At 38.6% G+C, this 21,490-nt stretch overlaps 3 protein-coding genes and 1 long non-coding RNA gene across 5 annotated transcripts in view; 2 read left to right on the forward strand and 2 right to left on the reverse strand.

Annotated features, from left to right (window-relative positions):
• The window catches only part of LOC148904855 (uncharacterized), a 210,401-nt gene that overhangs the window by 28,643 nt on the left and 160,268 nt on the right, over window positions 1-21,490 (forward strand). The window lies entirely within an intron of this gene.
• On the forward strand, window positions 1,204-6,695 carry LOC116304920 (uncharacterized). 2 transcript variants are annotated; one of them, XM_089024626.1, is made up of 3 exons: window positions 1,204-1,251; window positions 1,672-2,993; window positions 3,764-6,695. In XM_089024626.1, exons 2-3 carry the CDS (start codon window positions 1,682-1,684, stop codon window positions 5,221-5,223), a joined length of 2,772 nt encoding a protein of 923 aa, XP_088880752.1. In that variant the 5' UTR covers window positions 1,204-1,251; window positions 1,672-1,681; the 3' UTR covers window positions 5,224-6,695. The 2 variants fall into 2 exon arrangements, with proteins under 2 accessions (XP_088880752.1, XP_088880753.1); XM_089024627.1 differs by lacking the exon at window positions 1,204-1,251 and adding an exon at window positions 1,428-1,459.
• Window positions 9,496-16,504, reverse strand: LOC116304921 (putative RNA polymerase II subunit B1 CTD phosphatase RPAP2). The gene is made up of 14 exons (XM_089024947.1): window positions 16,474-16,504; window positions 16,325-16,376; window positions 16,129-16,243; window positions 15,849-15,947; window positions 15,376-15,441; window positions 15,209-15,297; window positions 14,430-14,474; window positions 13,769-13,825; window positions 12,856-13,400; window positions 11,778-11,974; window positions 11,491-11,576; window positions 10,563-10,643; window positions 10,258-10,326; window positions 9,496-10,144 (listed from the first exon to the last, which is right to left on the reverse strand). Exons 1-14 carry the CDS (start codon window positions 16,502-16,504, stop codon window positions 9,925-9,927), a joined length of 1,752 nt encoding a protein of 583 aa, XP_088881073.1. The 3' UTR covers window positions 9,496-9,924.
• Window positions 17,220-20,137, reverse strand: LOC116304923 (heme-binding protein 2-like). The gene is made up of 3 exons (XM_089025277.1): window positions 20,035-20,137; window positions 18,878-19,073; window positions 17,220-17,822 (listed from the first exon to the last, which is right to left on the reverse strand). The coding sequence occupies exons 2-3, from the start codon at window positions 19,068-19,070 to the stop codon at window positions 17,383-17,385; spliced, it is 633 nt and encodes a 210-aa protein (XP_088881403.1). The 5' UTR covers window positions 19,071-19,073; window positions 20,035-20,137; the 3' UTR covers window positions 17,220-17,382.

The raw sequence follows: 21,490 nt of genomic DNA on the forward strand, positions 1-21,490 counted from the left end.
TACGTCCCGAAAACGTCAAGTAAGTTTTTTCATCTTTTCACTGTGTATAATTACCTTTTCATCACAACGGTCTCTCTGAATTTACATAATCAATAAAATAATAAATCATTATTACCACAGGACCTCGAGAAATCCAAAAAACTTATAAAATATGTATACTTGTTTAAGCGAAATAATGCTATTACATCATAAGAATGTGTACCAAAAAAATCAACATTAGGCCACTCATCTAATAAGGACTTTTTTTCCAAGAAACAACGGAACACGCATGACCAACATGTCACGCAACATTAATTGCATAAATTTATAACGTGACTACCTACTTCGCGCTAAAATTACGCTGAATTACTATGGCAACATTCAATTTTTATTACCCCTCCGATTTTGCGCGGGAGTCTAAAAATTTTGGCGAATTAATCTTTGAAGGAGTACTTAGATTTTTTTTGGATATACAAAATTGTAAGATGTTTCGTGAGTTTTTTTGTCAGGTTGGTTTTCACTTCTTTCTTCTAAACCATGTTGATACGCTTGCGTTGAATATCTCTATATGAACCTCGGAACACCCCTTTTGAAATAAGCATTAAGGGTATATCAAGGAAAATTTTTTTTCTTTCAAAATCACTTATATGTGAATAGTGTAGTAGTATGGTTGCAGTATTTTTGTATGTCAAATTTTTTTTTTCGGAGATATAAACATTTGAAATATCAATATGCAAAATAAGATGACGTAAATTCAAAACTAATTTTTTATACAAAAATGCTGTTTTGGGAAAGTACTGCTGTTTTTTCATTTGCAAATTATCCTTGTGATTTTAATATATGGCTTTGTACACTTTTAGGTTATTTCACTTCAGAACACTTGTCGTCAATTACACTGCAAAATGTAACACATTCTTGAATTTACGCCATCTCATTTGCATATTGATATTTCAAATGTTTTTATCTCTGAAAATAGAAGTCCACATACAAAAATACTGCAACCATACTACTACACTGTTCACATATAAGTGATTTTGAAAATAAGATTTTTTCTTGATATACACACTGTAATTTAACAGCTTTTTCGAAGTTAACTAACTTTGGGAATGGAGTGTGACATATTAAATAATTAAATGTTACAACCAATTGCTGAAGCTGATGCTGATGCCGTTGTTGTTTGTCTTCGCTTGTTGTTAAATTATCTTTTAAAGTGCCCCTCACCCCCAACTCAATATTTTCGTACTGACTCAACATGAAGTGAAAAGTTGAATGGTAAGATATTCTTAAATGATTTCAGTGATGCATATTGGAGATAGCAAGGTTTATGCTTGCAATATGTTAATGAGTATGTTGTCATATATAGGAGGCATTTTAGTTTATTTGCCGTCATTTGTAATTTGACGTCACTCTCATTAACATATTGGAAGTATAAACCTCGATACCTCGAAGATGCATCAATTCTGAAATAATATAGTTAGGGGTGAGAGACATTTTAATATTTTGGTTGTTTCGATTAATTGGACGACAGACCGACCGACCGACTGACTGAATGATCGAACAACGGTTGATTCATTATTTTTTCCTCAATTTCATTTGTGTTTATAAACTTCTAGTAGTTCAGCATCTCATTAAATTGCTTTCGAATTCAAATACTCCATTGATTGATCATGAAACTCATCATATTTATTCCAGGTTTGATATCATGTCTGGAACCATGAGCAAAGTTTTACTGAATGCCCCTTTCACAGAAACAGAAGTACAAGATGGCAAGCTTGTATACGTCTTCGACAAGAAGCAACACGCTCAAACTCTTCTTCACAACCTTATTGTCATGCAAGACAATGACGAAGGAAGTCTGACAGATGTGGTCATCACCAGTAAAGAGAATGAGCAGTTTTATTTCCATGGACCTATCCTGGCTGCTTTGAGTAAAAACCTAGAGGAAAATCTTGTGAAACGAGGTCTTGGCTCTGCAGCCTCTTTCATCTCCAAAACTGTCATGGAGGAAAATTTCAGCTCGGAAGCTATTCAGTGTCTGTGGGACTATGCTTACACATCAGTCGTAACTATTACTCCGTCCAATATGAACGAGGTGAAGGAGCTGGCAGAACATTATGGTATCGACAGCTTAAAGAGAGAATGCAAAGTGCAAGAAGAGGAAAATTTCAATGATGACTGCGATGGTGTTGAGCTCAAATTCAAAGATCTCCCTGAATTCATACTAAACGCTTTGTATGTGCTTCTTAAAGGCAGCAATATTTGTTCAACTGCTGTAACAAGTTCTGACCCCTTGGCTAAGATTCCATGCCATTGCGCCATCCTGGCTGCAGCTACCAGTGAGCTAGCATGTGGAGACTCTCATGAAAACCTGCAAGTAAATGATGCTACTTTTCAAGCCATACCTGCTTTCCTGAGGTACCTCTATACAGCTAGCCTGATGGTCTGGCCTGGTACGGTACAACAATTACTAGAAATGGCAGTAGAGTTTAACCTGCCTGGCATGGGACAGGCGTGTTGTTGCTGGCTGAAAGATGCCTTGTCACCTGACAACGTCTTGAGCTTAATGAGCATTGCGAAGGCTTGGCAAGTAAATGTTCAAGATCAAAGTTCAGGCGTAGGAAGCGAAGATGGCTTCATACCAGTGTCCCTGTACGACGCATTAGAAGATCTTTATCAGTCTGCAAGATCACTTGCCTTGAAGGATTTCCTTGATGTTCAAAACAGCGAGGATTATTCGGAGATGTCTTTGGCAGAGTTGCTAGACTTGATTGTTGATGACGATCTTAGCGTGGGTTCAGAGGAAGACGTCTTCTATGCTGTCATGAAATGGGTAGAATGTGACCCAGAAACACGTGGCGTGGAGCTGCCAAACCTTCTTCAGTCTGTTCGCCTGGAGCACATGTCGGTTGGATTCCTCCATACCATCAAGGAACATGACTTGGTGAAAACGAACCCCTATTGTGTTGAGGTGATAAAGAAAGCATTGAGAGATTTACTTGAACAGGATTATCCTGGTAAGTTTGGCTTTGATGCAACAGGTAAATAAAGTAATGTCAATTTCCACCGGGTTCTTCGCTATTCCCTCCCTCCACGAAAATCAACTTCTAAATCATCTAAATCGATCTATCGGCTGCCTTAGCGATTGGGTAGCAAAACCTGTTAGGCATTAAGTCGTCCAACCAGTAGTGGTAGACGTAACGCATTAGAATTCAACTCATGACAAATTGGACTTAATTTCTTTCCATTTCAGACCATGTGTCATTCCCTGAAGTATCATTTCCTTTTTAAAAATTGCATATGAAAAGATACATGAATATGGATAAAACCCAAACAAAGCCAGAATCTTATTTAAAAGACAATGACACTGTTCTGAATGGGAAAACGCTAGCCCAAGCTAAAATTGTTTATTATCAGTACTAATAAATAGAAAACGCTCACGTGTGCTGTGTACGGTTTAAAGCACGCGGGGGTTGGCAGAACACGAGAGAAGTGTCTTATAACTCAATCGCAAGTGCTTTATAACTCAACAGAGCACAGCAAGCAAGTTTTTTATTTCTTTTGTAAAATACGAATTATATGAATGACGAAACTGAAAGTGCGCGCGCGTGCTGTGTGCTCTCATAAAGTACGCGCTCCCAAGCAATCATAGCGCGAGATTTAAAGCAATTATTTTATAATGATGCATAGGCGTTTAGGTAGAGCATTCAAACTTACCGCAAAAATAACTAAAGGTGTTTAGCTGACGTACTAAATGTTTTTTTCCTATTTCTTTATATAATTACAGAGGGAGACGTTCAATTCAGCGAAGGAGCTGAGTATTTTTTACCCGATTTTAGTTCTAAACAGTGTGCCCCAGCAAACTACGAACCGATCTTTAGCATTCCACATCCACCCGAGTGTACACCGGATTTCAACCCAGTTCCTGAATCCATTCCGTTTGATGCAGCGTCGCTACCCGAATGCTTTGACCAGTCGTACGATGACGATGGAAGAACCTTACTAGAAACAACTACACAAGGTCTTCCAAGAAAGCCAGATATGAGGCTGAGAAAAAACAGAAACTCTTTCCTTGAAGAAGGGAAAAACCTGGATGGGACGCCCGACAAAAGACTCAGGGAAAACAAGAGTCAACATTCTGCAGCCAGAAAACTAGAGTATCCAACGGAGGATTTGCCAAGAAGGAAAGATGGGCAACCCGATAGAAGATTTAAAGCAGTGAAGGAGTTGGAAAATGTTAATGCACCATGCAGAAAAGATGGAAAACCAGACATGAGATTTAAAGTCAACAAAACGATGAAAGCAGTCAAAGAAAATGGCCAAGATGCGCTTGCCAAACTGAAGCTGTTGCCTCAAGGACCGACAAGAAAGGATGGAAAACCAGACATGAGATTTAAAGCAAATCGCTTTCCTACGAAAGGAGTTCTGTGTAATGGACCAACTAGAAAAGATGGCCAACCAGATATGCGCTATTCCGCCAACAAACAGAAGGTAGATATTGAATATCTGACTACAGAACACGACGCGTGTACAAAAGGTCCAAGGAAGAAGGATGGCAGTCTGGATATGCGTTACTCAGAGAACAAAAAGGCTGCAGCTATAGCTTCTGGACCGTTGAAGAAGGATGGTACTCCTGACAAGCGATTTGCTGTTAATAAACATCCCAGTGACACAATAAGCAAGGTGGCACCGGGTCCAGTGAAGAAGAATGGAGCCCCAGACATGCGGTTTGCTGCAAACAAGGGAATTTCTGCCTACGCCTCATCAGGACCACTGAAGAAAGATGGAACTCCTGATATGAGGTGCCGTGCCAACAGAAACTCGCCTGATGTAAGTGTCCGTGGTTCATCAAGTGGAGGGGTAAACGTTTCATGTGGTCCATTGAAAAAAGACGGCACTCCAGATATGAGGTACAGTGGCAACAAGAGTTCAAATGCCTCAAGTGTCAGCTCAGGATGCTCCAGCATCGGCGGATCTACTATGTCTATGTCGAGTAGTTCGTCTGGAAGCTATGGCTCTTCTGTTGCAAGTGGTCCATTGAAGAAAGATGGCACCCCTGATATGAGGTACAGAAGCAATAAAAGCTCAAGTAGTTCAAGCTTTGGCTCGTTAAGTAGTAGGAGTTCCGGTTGGTCTACTTCGTCGTATTCAAGTGGTTACTCAGGATACTCAAATGTTTCTACTTCGAGTGGACCGATGAAAAAGGATGGTACTCCTGACATGCGTTACAAGGCGAACCGCCATTAGAATACTGTGTTACTGGCACTCCTTGCATGCGTTACACGGCAATCCGCCGTTAGGATATTGTGTTACTGGCACTCCTTACATTTGTTACAAGGCAATCAGCCGTTAGAATACTGTGTTACTGGCACTCCTTTTACATGCGTTACAAGGCAATCCATCGTTACAAACGCCTCGCCGTACCCTCCCCCTCAGGTCAACACGCGCCATCGCTATCGTTTCACCGACCAATAACAATCGAGGGGAGGGTACGTGAAGGCGTTTGTAACGACGATCATAATCCGTTGCCCGGCTGATGGTCGTGAGAACGGAGGATTGAAGATAGCCTGCGGGGATTGGCAGAACACGAGAGAAGTTTTAGAAGCGGAGTGCTTCTCGACACTTCTCAAGTGTTCTGCCAATGCCCAAGTGCTTTATAACTCCATACAGCACAGCACGTTTTTTTATTTCTTTTATAAAATGCAAAGGGAGCGCGCTTGCTGTGTGCTCTCATAAAGCACGCACTCTCAACCAATCAGAATGCGACATTTATTACAGTCATTTTAAAATTGCTTTCAAGACGTTTCATGATCGTTTTTTGCTTTTTATTGGTGAACACGACTCTTCGCCAATTTTGTCCAGTTTTAGGCTTATTTTTATTCGCTAGTGTAATCCACTCTCGCCGAGTATCGGTATGATTTACGGAAGACGGAAATGATAAGGATAAAGCACGAATGTTGAAGCACAGACACATTCAAGTTAATTAAGGAATCCAACATCGGTGCCGTGCATTTGCTTTTCTTACACTTATAGAGGCATTGTACCATCACGTGACGGCAGCCATGTTAGATGGCAGGAACAATACAATCGTTTTACATAATAAAGAATTCAATAGCGCAGCGCACCGATTCTAAAAATAGCTTAAAGATTCGGACAAACATTGCATTCTGTTTAATTCCATGTAAACTAAGATCAACTGCGATCGGCTGTGAAAATGATCTGCTGAAAGTAAACTTGTAAGCTTGTTTGTCCGAATTTCGCCTTTGTGTTCGTTTTTATGACGTCACGACTGCGCTGCGCTATTCCCGAGAGCAAAACAATCACACAAGCTATATATAATGGGCGCTGGCACGTGATGCTGCAAAGCCTCTATTCAGACGGTATTAATCACACGGGAGCGTGCACAGCAATGATTTGCAGAACTAAAAAGCCATTAAAAAAAAACAGAACCAAAAAAAAAAAAAAAAAAAAGGGGCCATTTCATTTCCTTCGCCAAATATGCTAAACAGTGTAAAATATAAATGAATAACTCAGCAGTTGTCTTATTTATAGGAAATATAGGAGGTTTTCTTTAAATATAGGCTCTTTATAGGATCCTATACAAATTATAGGAAATATAGGATATATAGGAGGTCTGGGATGCCTGAACGTAGAACTGAAATGAAAGAGTTCTTAAATGTTAAATTCTCCTGTTGCATGAAATAAATCGTTTAAGTCAATTCTATCGAAAATCTTCACCCCAGGAGTCCTGTCATTCTACTAAAAAAAACATTCACTACACATGCTCGACAAAATGCATTAGGCGGTCAAAACTCGTTCCCAGTGTCTGTGTTTCTCTTCGTCGTTCCTGACCAAGAGAAATGCAGGCTCTGGAAACGAGACTGCATTTGGTCGAACGTGCGCAAATAGAGACCCTTATATTTATTACTTAGCGTCCCCGCGCGTGCGCGAATAGCTAGTACGCGTCACAATCATTCTGATTTGACGTCATTGCTAATGAATCAACTGCTTGAGTAAACTATAAAACAGTCGTGGTTGTCGGAAAATCATGGAAGAAGAGTTTGATATTAATGAAGAAGAATTTGAACAAAATCTGAAGTTTTGCCTACTAACGTTTGGTTTGCCAATCATAGCAGGAGGATTAGGCCTAGATCAATCTACATTCGAAGCATGTAAGTTCCACGGCTTTTAAGTTTTGGACATCTGCGACCAGAAGCTAAACAATCTTTAGGTGAAAACATAAAAAAGGTTGAATTTTTTTCCGTAAGTAGAAATTACTTCTACATCTGCTTTTCGCATGCAAAATCGCACAATGTGTTCTCAACTTAAGCCTTGATTAAGTACTGTGACAAAACTATTGAGTTGTAACAATATTTATGTACCTTCTCATATGCAACCGAGCGCAAGCGTTAAACAAAGGAATGATACTCTAGGGAATAAAACGTGGTCTGAAATGGGAACCCATTACGCCCGAGCCGAGGTCTATATCGTACCGTTTCCCTACTAAACGTCAAAAATACAAAGTCTTCTCCATCCATATCAAATTTGGTAAAAATATTTCTGTATGGAAAGAAACTGATGACCTTCTTATCAATCGCCTTATCTCACTATGACGTTACATCAAAACAATCTATTGTTTAAACACAAAGGATCATGGTCGTCGAAGGGGGTTAAATCAACGCAAATTCACCGAAAATTGTTCTAAAACCCGTATCAATCCACGAAGAGAAGTAGAATAGCCAGCAAACGCTCAGAATATTTTTTGTTACATATTAACACATATTATATCTGAAAACCATTTTAGATTAAACTGTTTCGCTAGGAGCAAATTTTGTTGAATTTTCTATTGGATTTGGCGATTGTATCCCCCACATAAAAAATAAGCAGTGACGTCATAGTGAAATAGGGCAATTTCTGGCAAGGAATGATAGAATGACAATCACAAATTCGACAGTAACAGTTGCATCGAAAAGCAGCAAGCCGCCTACATAAGAAAGCACTGACAACCTTTTTTCTATTTTGCAGGGTTTTCTTGGATAATTCTGAAAGGACTTAAAAGTATAGCAATTCTATACGCAGTCGTATTTGGTTTTGGTTATTGTACCTTTGTATTGTCCAGAATTGTAAAGTAAGTATGTTTGCAATATTAGTATTAAATACTTGCCGTTTACAGGAAAGAAGGCTGACTCTATTGATGGTGCTAACACTTCTTGATCTAGCTGAACCTACTATGACATCTTTTACCTGTTTTCAACTTATCTCTAAATGGAAGCTAACACGGGCGGATCATTTTACTGATACGGCGGTCATCTTGAATTCTCTTGTTTTAAGTGAGATATTATAGAATGCCGAGGCAGCAAATACTGGAAACGTTATAGACAGCACAGCTGTCATTGTGTCTATTATTGTTTATATAAAGTTGACAACTTTATCCAAAGTGAAACACATCTGCAAAACCATTTGAATTTGCTCGTAGTTGGAGCGATATGTAAAACACTAAAGCGTAAAATCATTTGAAAAAGTAACTTCGCTATTCTACGCTTTAATATAAATATTTCTATGTTTGCTCGCTGGGCATCCCATAATTTTAGATGGCTGCCGTTTCAGTGAAAAGTTATTTTACCGTAAGAACGGAGCACTGATAAAAATGGGTGTTAACTACGCACTCTACAGGAGCTGGCTCTAAATTGAAATCAAATCTTCATTAGATCGTGTCTCGCAAAAAGGTTAAAGTTTTACTCATCTCATTCTTGCACATTATTGTTCTATACTTTGTTATCATTCCTATCAATCCTTCACCCGGAGCTCGTCGGGATTGTTTCTCCCCTCTTCGGGTACGAGACTGCATTTGCCGTATTAACCATTCTGAGGCTGAAGAAAAAGCGGGTCAAGTTGGCATTGCAGTGCATTGTGGGACTGTTTTAGGGGATAAAATAGACGCCATCTTGGAAATATGTCCCCTAAAAAGCCCTACAATGCGTTTCAATACTAACTCGACCCATGTTCTGTATCCTGGAGTTCCAGCGAAATGTATCTCCTAATAACCGAAAACAGGTACATTTTTGACCACAGCTGATTTTCTTTGTTCTGCAGATACGTAGCACTCAAAGAAGAAAGAAAGGGGCTCGCTGTATTGATGAGAGACGTGACTCCAGACGTATACGTCAAGAGGCTCGCAAATAATGTTGATGAGAGCCTCGCGGAAGTAGCAGCCTCAGATGAAGACACAGACACTGAGATAGACAGCATGGAAAACGAAGGTGATGAGGAGGAGGATGAGTGCGATGATGTGGTCTACAGTGATGAAGAGTGCAATGATCATGAAGTGCACAGCGATGAAGAGGGCGATGATGAGAAGTATAGCGATAAAGAGAGCGACGATATCGATGTAGAGTACGATTATAAGGAAGACAGCGATGAAAAGTGCGACCATGATGAGTACAGTAATGAAGAGTGTGATGATGCGGAGTACAGCGATGAAGAATTTGAACATGAAGATGAATCAAAGACATCCGAGAATGAAAGGAACAAAACAGAAACTGATTATGAATCTTTGGCCATCCCCGAAGGCCGAGGTTTCAGACATGTAAAAAGTCAACTGAGATATCGAAGAATTGCTATTTAAACTTATGGCCGAGCTATACAAATGTTTTTGGAAAAATAAGCTTTTAAGTTTATAGTTACAGCTTTTAGCTTTTTTATATTAAACTTTTACTGAAAACCTACTGAAAAAGATGCAACCATACTTGCAGTCCATCGAAAACTCTTCCTTAGTTTTTAATAAAATCTCTGGCACAGTTCAGTAACCAACTCGAAGGATCTTCTACTCGAAGGCAAATGGCATGTTTGATAAGCAACACACTTCTTTTTTTCAATCTTTTTTTATGCAAAGTTAAATTTAAAAATGTAGCTTTTCCTGCGTGTGATATTCGTTTTTTCGATCGCTTATCAATCGAGGTCTTCCATACGACTGTACATTGTCGAGTGTTCTTGTCTGGTCTCCGTGTCTTCGCTTGGTACCCCGAACGTTGTATTGTTTTGGACAGTCATTGATATCGAGTCCATGATATTGTTCATGTCTTCAATCGTTAAACCTAAATTTACCAACATTTTCTTCCTGTTATCGCTCGAGAAATGATCTCCTTTCAAACCACGATGCTTTTCAAGCCTAAAAATGTGTTAAAAGTTTTGAATGCTAGAACTAAGAGGAAGTGTTATTAGGACGCAGAGTTACAGCATCAAGGATGACATAGCTTTAAGACTATGACATAAGATACTTACAAGTGAATCAGGGTTGTCGCTAGAACCTTCCATTGGAGTGGCTTAAACATCGTGTTTCGGCTCTCCAAACTAAAAAAGCACATTGTTTTAGTACGGGCGTTTTCAACGTTTCTGCCAGCCAACTCCAAACGCGATAGTTTTTTTCGTTCATCAAAGTTAACACTAACACCAAGTTACTAAACTGATGATTGGCTGGAGCCGAAATACCAACGTTTCGTCCAGGGGTTGTGAAGGTTAAAAAAGAATTGCAAGATGAATATATAACTAATGTTGCTAGAACAGGAATAGAGAAAAAGTTGTCTTACCTGAACGTTCTTACTAGGGCTGTGAAGTGCGTTACCAGTTCACTCTTGTTGTATGGAGTTGTAACTATTACCTCGGGAAGCCTGTGTCGAAAAAGAGAGAAGGTTAGGCACCTATTAGGACAGACAAAAAGGTAGACAGACAGATCTGAAGACAGACAGAAAGACAAGTCTGTGTTTCAAAAAAAGGAGAAACGTTAGGCCCTGGCTAAACGAGGAAACATGTTTCCAGAATCATGTTTACCGCGCGCATGTTTCCTCGATGTTTCCCAGTTTAGCCACATGCGAAACTTGCTGCGTGCAACAAATTTTGCTTCCAAGACGCAAAAAATGTTTTTGCTGTGCGGCAGTAACATTTCATGTTTCCAAGACGCATGGAAACATTGTTTCCCGATGTTTCCTGACAGTTTTGCCACCTTAGGAAACATTTAGGGAAATATTTTCTGGAAACATGTTTCCTCGTTTAGCCAGGGCTTTAGGCACCTATTTGGACAGACAGAAAAGTAGATAGGCTGACAGATAGACAGAAAGACCTGAAGAAGGCCAGTCAAGACCAGACAATCTGATAAAAGCAAGGCAATCAGAAAGAGAGAAAAACTGGAAGAAAACCAGGATGAGACAATCCGAGAATAAAAAGATTTAAGGACAGTCGAGAACGTATCAAAGATTGGGGTAGACATTTTGGAAACAAAAGATTTTGAGGAAAGTCGAGAACTGAAGACAGTCGATCCAACAATGTCTGACAAGCAAGAAAGCCAGACAGTTAAGAATGACAGACAATTTGACAAACACGCAAGTCAGTCAGTCACTTAGGATGGCAAGCACCAGAAAGACAATCTCTTTTACAGTCTTGAGGGACAGATACAGGTAGGCAGTCAATCCAAACCTTTGAGAAAAGAAAGACATTATAAAAACTTGCAGATGTACTCACACTTGTGCTAATTTTTGAAGCACTATTTGTCTCCTTATTCTTAGCTGTGACTTGGAGTCAATCGGTGGGACAACACAGGGGAAGCCCTAGAAAAAAACAGTACATTTATCATTCAGAGCAGAGCAGAGCAGAGCAGAGCAGAGCAGAGCAGAGCAGAGCAGAGCAGAGCAGAGCAGAGCAGAGCAGAGCAGAGCAGAGCAGAGCAGAGCAGAGCAGAGCAGAGCAGAGCAGAGCAGAGCAGAGCAGAGCAGAGCAGAAAACAAATGGTTTCAACGATGCCTACAAACCTCTTCTGTATCTGTATTTCTTTCAATAATTCTCATATTCTCCGGATTTAGTTTTAAATGCTTTTCTGTTTGATTCTTGTCATCAGCATCACCAGCACCATCACTGTCATCATCAACATCACCTGGCTTTTTATCAGTTTTTTGAAATCTTAAAGTTTTATCACTACAATTTTGTGCTTCATTCTGTTCTAGTACATCTGAAACAGGAAAAAAAACCTTTGAACTGTACTGTAGTAGTCTTAGTATAACTTGTATAATTCTATTATAAAACTCTGTTTATGGACTGGTTGCAAATGCTGCCAATAAAGATATTTTAAACTCTCCATCTCCTCACAATTTCAAAAAGTGTCGTTTTTATATAGTTATACCATGCTTTTGAATAGTATACATGGAATATCCCATGCGTCACTCACATTTTCTTGCACACACAAGCCTTTAGACCGGTGTGTATACAAAGAAAATTGACAAGTGACAAGTGGGATATTCCAGGGTGTGCCACAAGAAAGCATGGTGTAACTATTTTATACCATACCACAAAAAGTAACTGAGAGCGCAGCCCATAAACTTTTCTGAGATACCAAAAATAGTGCATTGTGGTCCAGTTTGGGTATGAAATCTTTTGTTCATCATGCCTTAATGCATATGTTGTTTTTTGTTCCCAAGCTAGAACACAATGCATCCTGTTTATCAAACTCAGAAAAGGCCTATGATGGAAGGATTAGTGAAATAGACCCCTTGCAGCACATTGGAAATGCACCACGTTTTGAAGGAAATAACAATAGGTTTCCAATTCTCAGAAGATTAAAATTCTTTCATTTTGTCCTCCAAATTGAGCTGCTTTGACGTCACATGCAAGGGGGTCTATACCAACAAATATACAACAGCTTTCCTGCATTTGGATTGGCTTTTCTGAGTTCGATAAATAGGATGCATTGCGGTCTAGCTTCGGTACAAACAACACTCATATAAGGCATGAGGAACAAAATATATTTGTACCCAAGCTAGACCACAATGCATCAAAATCCTTATCTCAGAAAAGGTCTATGGTACGGTATAGAGTAGAGTATTCATCACCCACCTGGTTTGGTACCACTAACATCTTCCAAAGTATCAACATTCCCAGAACTGGATGACACCACGTTTAAATATCTATACGTAGAATCTGTGAACCACTGTATTAGTATATCTTTTATAGTGTTCAGGAATATTTCTTTTGCATTTCTTCCACTTTCTTCTGTCCTTAAAATATGTTTCTCTTGTCGTATTTTCTGTAAGGATTCTTTCTCATTTTTATCAAAAGCTTTTTCCTCATTCTTCTCACTATGAGATGGAAAACTAAACTTGTTAGGCCAGTCTGTGTCTTCTTTATGTTCTTCATTAGCTATTTTGTTGTTCTTCATAGACTTGCAAGTGGTTGACATAGCTAGTTCATTCAGTTTACTGGTGACTTCATCTTCCTTGTCTATTGTCTTCTTTGATGAATGTGCCATGCTGTGGTTAGCAACATCACTCTCATCATCAAGATGAGCATTACTGAATGTGTCATGAAGGCTATTTTCAACACTACTTGTCTTACTGCTATCAGCATTACATGTTTTCTCTACGTTTGGTTCGTTTTCATTTCTAGGAAAAAACACATGTTAGACAATAAATAAACTAATCAATAGCACAAGGTCAATAAAGATATTATGCTTTACACGGCCACCATCTTGATAAACTTTAATAAAAAGGTTTGTTAGTCTAAAATACTGTAGCCTTTTGGTGTTCCAAAACAGGCAATTCTGAATATATTTTCAAAAACTATACTTTTACCTTTATGGCAAAATATTGTAAAGTCCATGCAAAATTTGACGGTAGTGCGTATAGGGGTCCCAATCCCCTCCTGATACCTTAAACCTGGAAGCCCCTTTTTAGATCTATAGGAATACCACTCCTAAAAGCACTCACTCGCAGACACCAAAACCACACCCACCAACACCCAAATACTGTACCTTAGGTTATGGTGTCCTAACTTTTCACTGCCAACCATTAACTCTCCAGGACTTGGTCTGACAAAAAGTTCAAATAATTCTTAGAAAATTAAATTCTGAAGATTTCTCATGATTTTCTAAAAACCACAGTTTGATTTCAATCTACTAAAGTGTTTGCATGCACGCAATGGTAATTCATTTGAGAGAAGTGGGTTTCTTCAATGGGAAGCATGGGTAGTACACACTGTTTACACATGGACTCTTTCAACACTGTGGTCTCAAAGGTTCGGGTCACAGGTTCGAGCCCTGTGGACACCATGTGAATTGAGTTTTTTGTGGTTCTCCCCTAGGCTTCGGAGGTTTTCTACAGGTTCTTTAGCTTCCTACCTCCATAAAAATCAACATGTGAGTTGACCCTTATGTGCATAAAACAATGAATGCAGTGGTAGTGTGTGTCAGTGAAAAGTGTCCCCAATGAGAGCAAAAGCAATAGAATAACTAGGCACTTAATAAATAACTTTAGAGATTTATTCAATCAGAACACAATATTGAAAGGTTTGCAAGATCACTTAAACCTGTACTTTGTTTTCTTATGGGGGGGGGGGGGGGGGGGGGGGGAGGGGATATTACTAGGCTTTATTTTCTATCCATACTCCTGAAAACCACTTTTAAAGTAACTTACTTGAAAGACAAATCTGTTGCTTTGAGCAAAGTGAGTTCCTTTGGGCTGATGGTACATAAAGAAAAGGAAAAAATAGAATTGGAAGAAATGTTATTATTTCTTAAACATTAGTCTATTAATCAGGGCATAAAGTAGCAGCCAGTCAGTCGCTGGTCATGATTACTTTTGGCACAAAAATGTGCAAGAGAAACCCTGAATTTCATATGAGGATAAAAGAAAGCCTTGTGTACCTAAATATTATTTAATGGCATAAATATTAAGTAATGGACGTGTATTTGGTAGGAAATTTCACACTAACTTAACATGATGCCCACCTCCAAATTATGACAATGTATCTAAGTACCCCCTAGCATCTTTAAGTTGTTCTGCTATTTCAAAAAAGGATGGTAAAGGTTTTGCTACATGTCACATGTTATATATGCTGCATGTTGTGTGTTGCATATTGCTTAAGCTTGAAATGTATTATGATATTTATAATATGTTGAAAATATCAGCAGAAATTATATGGGAAAAATGTGCAGATAAAGTATTTGGAAACTCCAAATTGTTGTGACCTGTCGCTGATGTTATTCTCATCACCCATAGTGCAATTTGGGCTTGGTATGCGACATGCAACAAAACTTTGATATCCTTCTTTTTTTAGCTTTTTTTGAAATAGCTGCAAACAGCACTTTTCTTGTGCTTCAGAAAGATCTGTATGATGCAACACTCAAAGATTGCCATGGATACTGACAAATCTGTTGTAATTTTTCTGATAAAATACTCAAAGCATCACTTACCTTTCTCCTATTCTTGTCCACACAGGAGAAGTTGGGATTTGTGATTCAAAGTATTTGGACGCTTTATAGCAAAAGTTACTACAATAGTTCTAAAGGAAACAAATAAAGTCAGAGAGCATTTCGTTATTGTACATGTACATGTAAAGCCTAAGAATGGTGAGCCATACCTTGCGTTCTGTAATATCAAATACTCTGTTGGTCTTCACTGATATTTTATACTTTTGCTTTGGTACCTAATAAAAACAACTTTACTCAGGAACTGAAAATTGAAGTGATGAATGGATGGAATGATTGGTGAAGGTGGAATTGATGGATGGAGGGATGGACAGAAAGAAGGATTGGTAGATGAAGGATGGATAATGGATGGATATATGGATGGATAGGCAAATGGAAGAATGGATAAATGGATAATAATAATAATATTAATCTTTATTTAAGAACGGTATCTCCATCAACTATAAATTACATAACATTTTAGCTGGTCTACCTAGAGGCCGTAGAATGAATGAATGAATGGATGGATGGATGGATGAACTTAGGGTTAGTGTACTGGTAAAGTGAGCAAAGGAAGAATGGAGAAGGCCAATATAATATGAATAAACTCAGTTTTTAATTATCATTTCTTGTGTAACGTACTAACCTGTGTTAGTGCATTAGAACACAATGGATACCCACAGACCTTCGCTATACCTCTTTCTTCAATAATATCAGAGTAGTGACTTGGTGTGATGTAATTTCCCTATCAAACAACCACATACTAAATTCAACTGTAATACCATGTCAGGAAAGGGAAAAATCCTCAATCTTTTTCGTTAGAAACCCTCAACTTTATTTTTTTCGTGAAAAAAATTTTTTTTCTTGGGCATAAGCTTTATAATGTTAGGTGCACTGCAAAATATCAACTTGCTAACATTACTCACGATTTCAAGCAAATAATCATCGCTTATGGAGTTTTCGAGAACCAACTGCTCTACAATGCGATAAGCTTTCTCTTCTGCAGCGACTTGTGCACGAATGGAAGCTTCTAGTTGTTTCCTATGCAAGCAAAACAAGGAATCATTCTCGTTTTTAAACTTCATAAGATTGACCAAAAAACAAAATTGCTTCTCACATTACCTTTTTGCTGCGGTATCTTTGTCGACAGGTTTACAACCAGACGATGATTTCTCTGTTGAAATATAGGTTATTTGAGTATTTTTAGGTAATGAAAGGCTTATAAGAAAATAAATAAAGAAAAGAAGAAATTATCGAACGTTTTTACTCACTTTTCACTTTTCGTGGACCTTCGTTCGCCATCTTGTTTTCATTGGAATCCACTCCCTCTCGGCACAAGATATCACAGGGAACCCAGAGTTACAACATTGCACGTGAAATAAGAAGGGAAGTCGACGTCATTTAGTAGCTCCCATTTGAATGTTGGACGAAAGTTATATATTGTAAGACTATAGTCCTCTCTACTTTGAAAAAAATAAATTCTCCGTACCATTTGTCATTCCCTTAGGTATAGTTTTTGTATAGGTAGATGGCTGATTAAGTTAGCGCCCCAAAAATTAAGCCGCCAACTTCTCTAAAGAGGTCCAAATAACTATTTCAAGTATTTCCACTCATGACTTTTTTTGATGGAGCAGGGGCGGCGGAGCCTCCCCCAAGAATTTTTTTGCCCCCCCCCCCCCCCCCCCCCCACAATATATTGGTTCTCAGTCATAGTTGTACGGCGCATGCGTCTGTAATCAAACAAAACAGCGATCATTATCACATAGCGTTGAATATAATATTTCAATGCCCCCCCATAAGATTTTCAGTTTCCGCCGCCCCTGTGGAGTCCTTTAGATTCTTTAATATATCTCGAAAAAGTGGCTACATGTTGAGCTTTGGGATAGAGTAAATAAATGAACACGCATCAATTCTCGATTTTGGGCCACCGTTTTCGTTGATCAGCCCAAAGGTTGTTCAAGGGCATCAATAAAATATGAAGGTTTTGGAAAACACGAAATAAAGTTGACACAAGAGATATTGGTATATTTTGGTTTTATTTTGTGAACTTCTTATAAAGACAACTGTCTACAAGGTGTACAATATATCACATTATTTAATTTTGGATAAGGTATATGATTCTCGTCTTCTAAAAAATACTCTTTAATATTACAAAAAAAAACTTTATTAACTAAGAATGTCTATTTCTTGACAAACCAAACATCATTGGTGCGGTCAAAGAGCTTAAAAGGGCTATCATATCCAGCATAATAGTAATACTCCTTGTGGTACGTATCTCCCAGACGATCCTTGGACAGTGCCTCGGCGAGAGCTGCCGCATTCTTTAGGATGTCATCAGTATTGGATCCAAAGCCAGAATAAGTCTTGACATAAGCACACATAGCAGGCATGCTAGATATGAACACGTCTTTGGATGTTGGAGGAATAGGATTAGCTTGGAGATTAAAAGGTACGAAGAAGTTGACGGTGAAGTTGTTCTTGCAGTAGGGACCTTGAGCGGGTTGGATTTGATTAAGTACTGGTGCTGTCATGGGGATCTTGACCGATTTGTTATTAGCACCTTCGATGTAGTCAAATAGACGCATGAATCCCATTCCTACTGCCTTCTTGTACGTGTAACCTAAAGGATACAAACAAACAGTACAATATAAATGATAATTTAATGGACCTACAGAGATGCTTCTATGTGACTGACGGACAAACAGACAAAAGCAACCAGGTTACTGACAGACAGACACAAGTACCATGCTGTTGACAGACAGAAAGACAGACAGAAGCAACCATGTTACTGACAGACACACACACAAACAGACAAAAGCAATCATGTTACTGACAGACAGACACAAGTACCATGCTGTTGACAGACAGAAAGACAGACAGAAGCAACCATGTTACTGACAGACACACACACAAACAGACAAAAGCAATCATGTTACTGACAGACAGACACAAGTACCATGCTGTTGACTGACAGAAAGACAGACAGAAGCAACCATGTTACTGACAGACACACACACAAACAGACAAAAGCAATCATGTTACTGACAGACAGACACAAGTACCATGCTGTTGACAGACAGAAAGACAGACAGAAGCAACCATGTTACTGACAGACACACACACAAACAGACAAAAGCAATCATGTTACTGACAGACACACACAAGTACCATGCTGTTGACAGACAGAAAGACAGACAGAAGCAACCATGTTACTGACAGACACACAAACAGACAAAAGCAATCATGTTACTGGCAGACAGACACAAGTACCATGCTGTTGACAGACAGAAAGACAGAAACAACCCTGTTACTGACAGACACACAGACAGACACAAGCAACCATGTGACTGACAGACAGACAGATACAAGCAACCATGCTGTTGACTGACAGACACAAGTATCCATGCTGTTTACCGACATATTAGTTACACAAGCAATCATGTGACTACAGACAAACAGACACAAGCCAACCATGCTGTTGACTGACAGACACAAGTATCCATGCTGTTAGCTGACATATAGTTACACAAGCAATCATGTGACTACAGACAAACAGACACAAGCAACCAAGTGACAGACAGACAGACCAATTTGTTACACTTATTTACAGATAGACAAACAGGATGACAAAAGACAGTCAGAAAGGTAGAGAGACCATCAACAATCATGACATACCTGCAACATTAGTTGAGGCCCACTTGTAAGCCTCATAACATCTTTCTTCATAATCTGCTGTTTTTCTCTTAACCGTGAACCGAGGACATTCTAGTTTATTACAGAAAGGTGGTAGCGGAGGATCCTCATAGACTGGAAGTGAATATGCTGCACCAGCAACACACACAAGGATGCACACTGTAAGAATATTCATGTTCTGAAATAAATACAATAGAAATAATAGCTTAATTGGGTTTCCTGTGGAAAAAGAGAGACTTAACTGGGAAGAAAAATAATAATAATAATAATAATAAAACATCTTAAAACTCAAACCAGAATTAAAAAGGAAATAGAAAGAACAAAAAATAACGAAAAAATTTCATATGCCTGCTAATTCAAATTCAAGTTAAACATAGGACTCCAATATCCCAGAGTCCAAAGTTCAGTATTCCTAGTTTTCCAACTAGTAAAATAACAGTTTCGATAAAATGTCCTGAGGATTATTTTCTCAGTGAAATTTTCATAATTAAGAAATGTCTTGATTTGTTGAGCAAGCCACGAACCACGGATAACTTATGGAATTTCCATTCCTGACAAAAACAAAAGTTTAAATATTCGAAGAACTATTTTCTTAGGCTTCAAGGATGCGACGTTCATAGTTACGTAATCATTGAACTGTATAATATGCAAACGACTTCTCTGATATGCAAAACCATGTAATTTTGGAAAGTCAGTTTTCAACTTAGCAGAACCGATATTGGATTTATATGTGCAGCGTTCAAAGTATCAAACAGAAAAGACATTAAAAACGCAAAGAAACTATAAAGAAGCTAACAGAACACGAAGGACAAGAGATAATTACCCTATTCTATACTAGTACAATGTTAACGACTTAAAAACAATTGTTCTAGCAATCCCAAGAACAATTCGATGTTTTTAGCTCATCATTTCGCAACAAAACTTAGCTATCCTATTATATAATTTATCGCTCCAAGTTTTGTTGTATCGGAATGTAAGAGAAGCCTTTAAAAGATCTATGCAAAAGAGCTTTCTTGGATTCCTGGAAAATTATTGTTGCATTCGAGTCAATATTAAACGGGCTTTGCTTAAGCTTAAATGAGCTTAAATGAGATATAATTTTAAATATCACAAGATAGCTCATGCACATCATTACTTACGGTGTAAAGTCTGTAGAAGTTCCTTCCTTGGACGCAAGAACGAAGTAAGTGATGTTTATATGCAGGGGCGGCTTTTATTGCATACGGAATCCTCACGTGTAACATGCAGACCGGAAATGAACAACAACGTGCACACGTGAGCTGACAAGCGAAGTTACACAACGTAACAACTGGTTACATGACGTCTTTCAGAACATTGCTTGAATTGATGGTTGCAAGCATTCCCAAGAGAGTTAAAAGACATGGCGGCCATTGCGGTGCCGTTAGCAATGGATGCTAATTTTTGATATTTCTAGTTATACAATTTATATTTATTATTCTATCATAAGTTTTAACACGGCTCTTAGGAAGAGCATTTTGTATGATGAGACATCCGTGTTTAAATAAAGATTAAGTATGTATGTAAATCTTTTGTCATATGGCACCAACGCTCCCCCGAGAGGCCGCGATGACGTAACGTGCACAGAAGATATATTCAGAGCTAGATATAGAATAAATTTTAGATATAAAATAAATTTCAACTACTTGAAAGTACTAGTTGCATTGTTCTCTTCTTCTTCTTTTTCTTTTTTTCTATGTGTACCAAGATTACTTGGTGACAAAAGTTATATAGCCGGCGGGGGGGTGGGGGGAGGGGGGGATAAGGAGTATGACAGAGGAGAACGGTGATTACGTAACAATTAGTTAAGCCGCCACAGAAAAATATGATAGAACTCAGGCAATAGAGTGTAGCTCTGAATTTCCTATTGTTTTGACCAGTTTAATAATAACAAGGTCAACTAAATAGTACTAAAAATACAAACCCGAAGCACTATTTAACTGGCTTGCGCACAGCAGTCAACTTTGTTTTAGTCACAATTTTATGTATATGAAAAGCACTAGATTAAATTAACGTTGTTAAACACGGGGGAGGGGAGGGAGAGGTGGCGCTAAGTAGGGGAAGAGCCTTGTGGCTCAGTCCCCCCCCCCCCCCCCATTAGCGCCAGGCCAAATATGACCAGTGTAGACCAGTGTTTGATAAGGTACAAACCTTCTTCCGTCCCTTTCACCTTCACAGTAACATGTCATTCACTATTAATCACACGTACTGTTAACTATTAATGGGTGACCCATCAATATTGTTAACTATTGTAATCAAGGTCTGTGTCCTAGACTGTAGGTGCTATATAAGGCTCTAGATTAAATCACACTAAATATATCATATACAGTAGCAATAATATTGGTTACATTACTGTAGGGTGACCCATCAATAGAGTTAAGTCTTGTATGGAGACCGATGTTCGACAAACGGTTAGAGAATCTATAAAATGTCTTACGATATTTGTGGTTTGTTTTTAGATATTTTGACCATTAAAAACAACCCCTCCCCCCACAGCAATGTTGGTCCCGTATAACATTCACCCTCGATCATTTGCAGAGCAACATTTCTTAAGGGGAGATCTAGAGGGGGGTATTT

This window comes from Actinia tenebrosa, unplaced genomic scaffold, assembly GCF_029948245.1.
Source record: "Actinia tenebrosa isolate PJP-AT-01 unplaced genomic scaffold, QUT_ActTen_1.0 PGA_scaffold9__36_contigs__length_13948895, whole genome shotgun sequence".
In the NCBI taxonomy this organism is placed as follows: Eukaryota; Metazoa; Cnidaria; class Anthozoa; order Actiniaria; family Actiniidae; genus Actinia; species Actinia tenebrosa.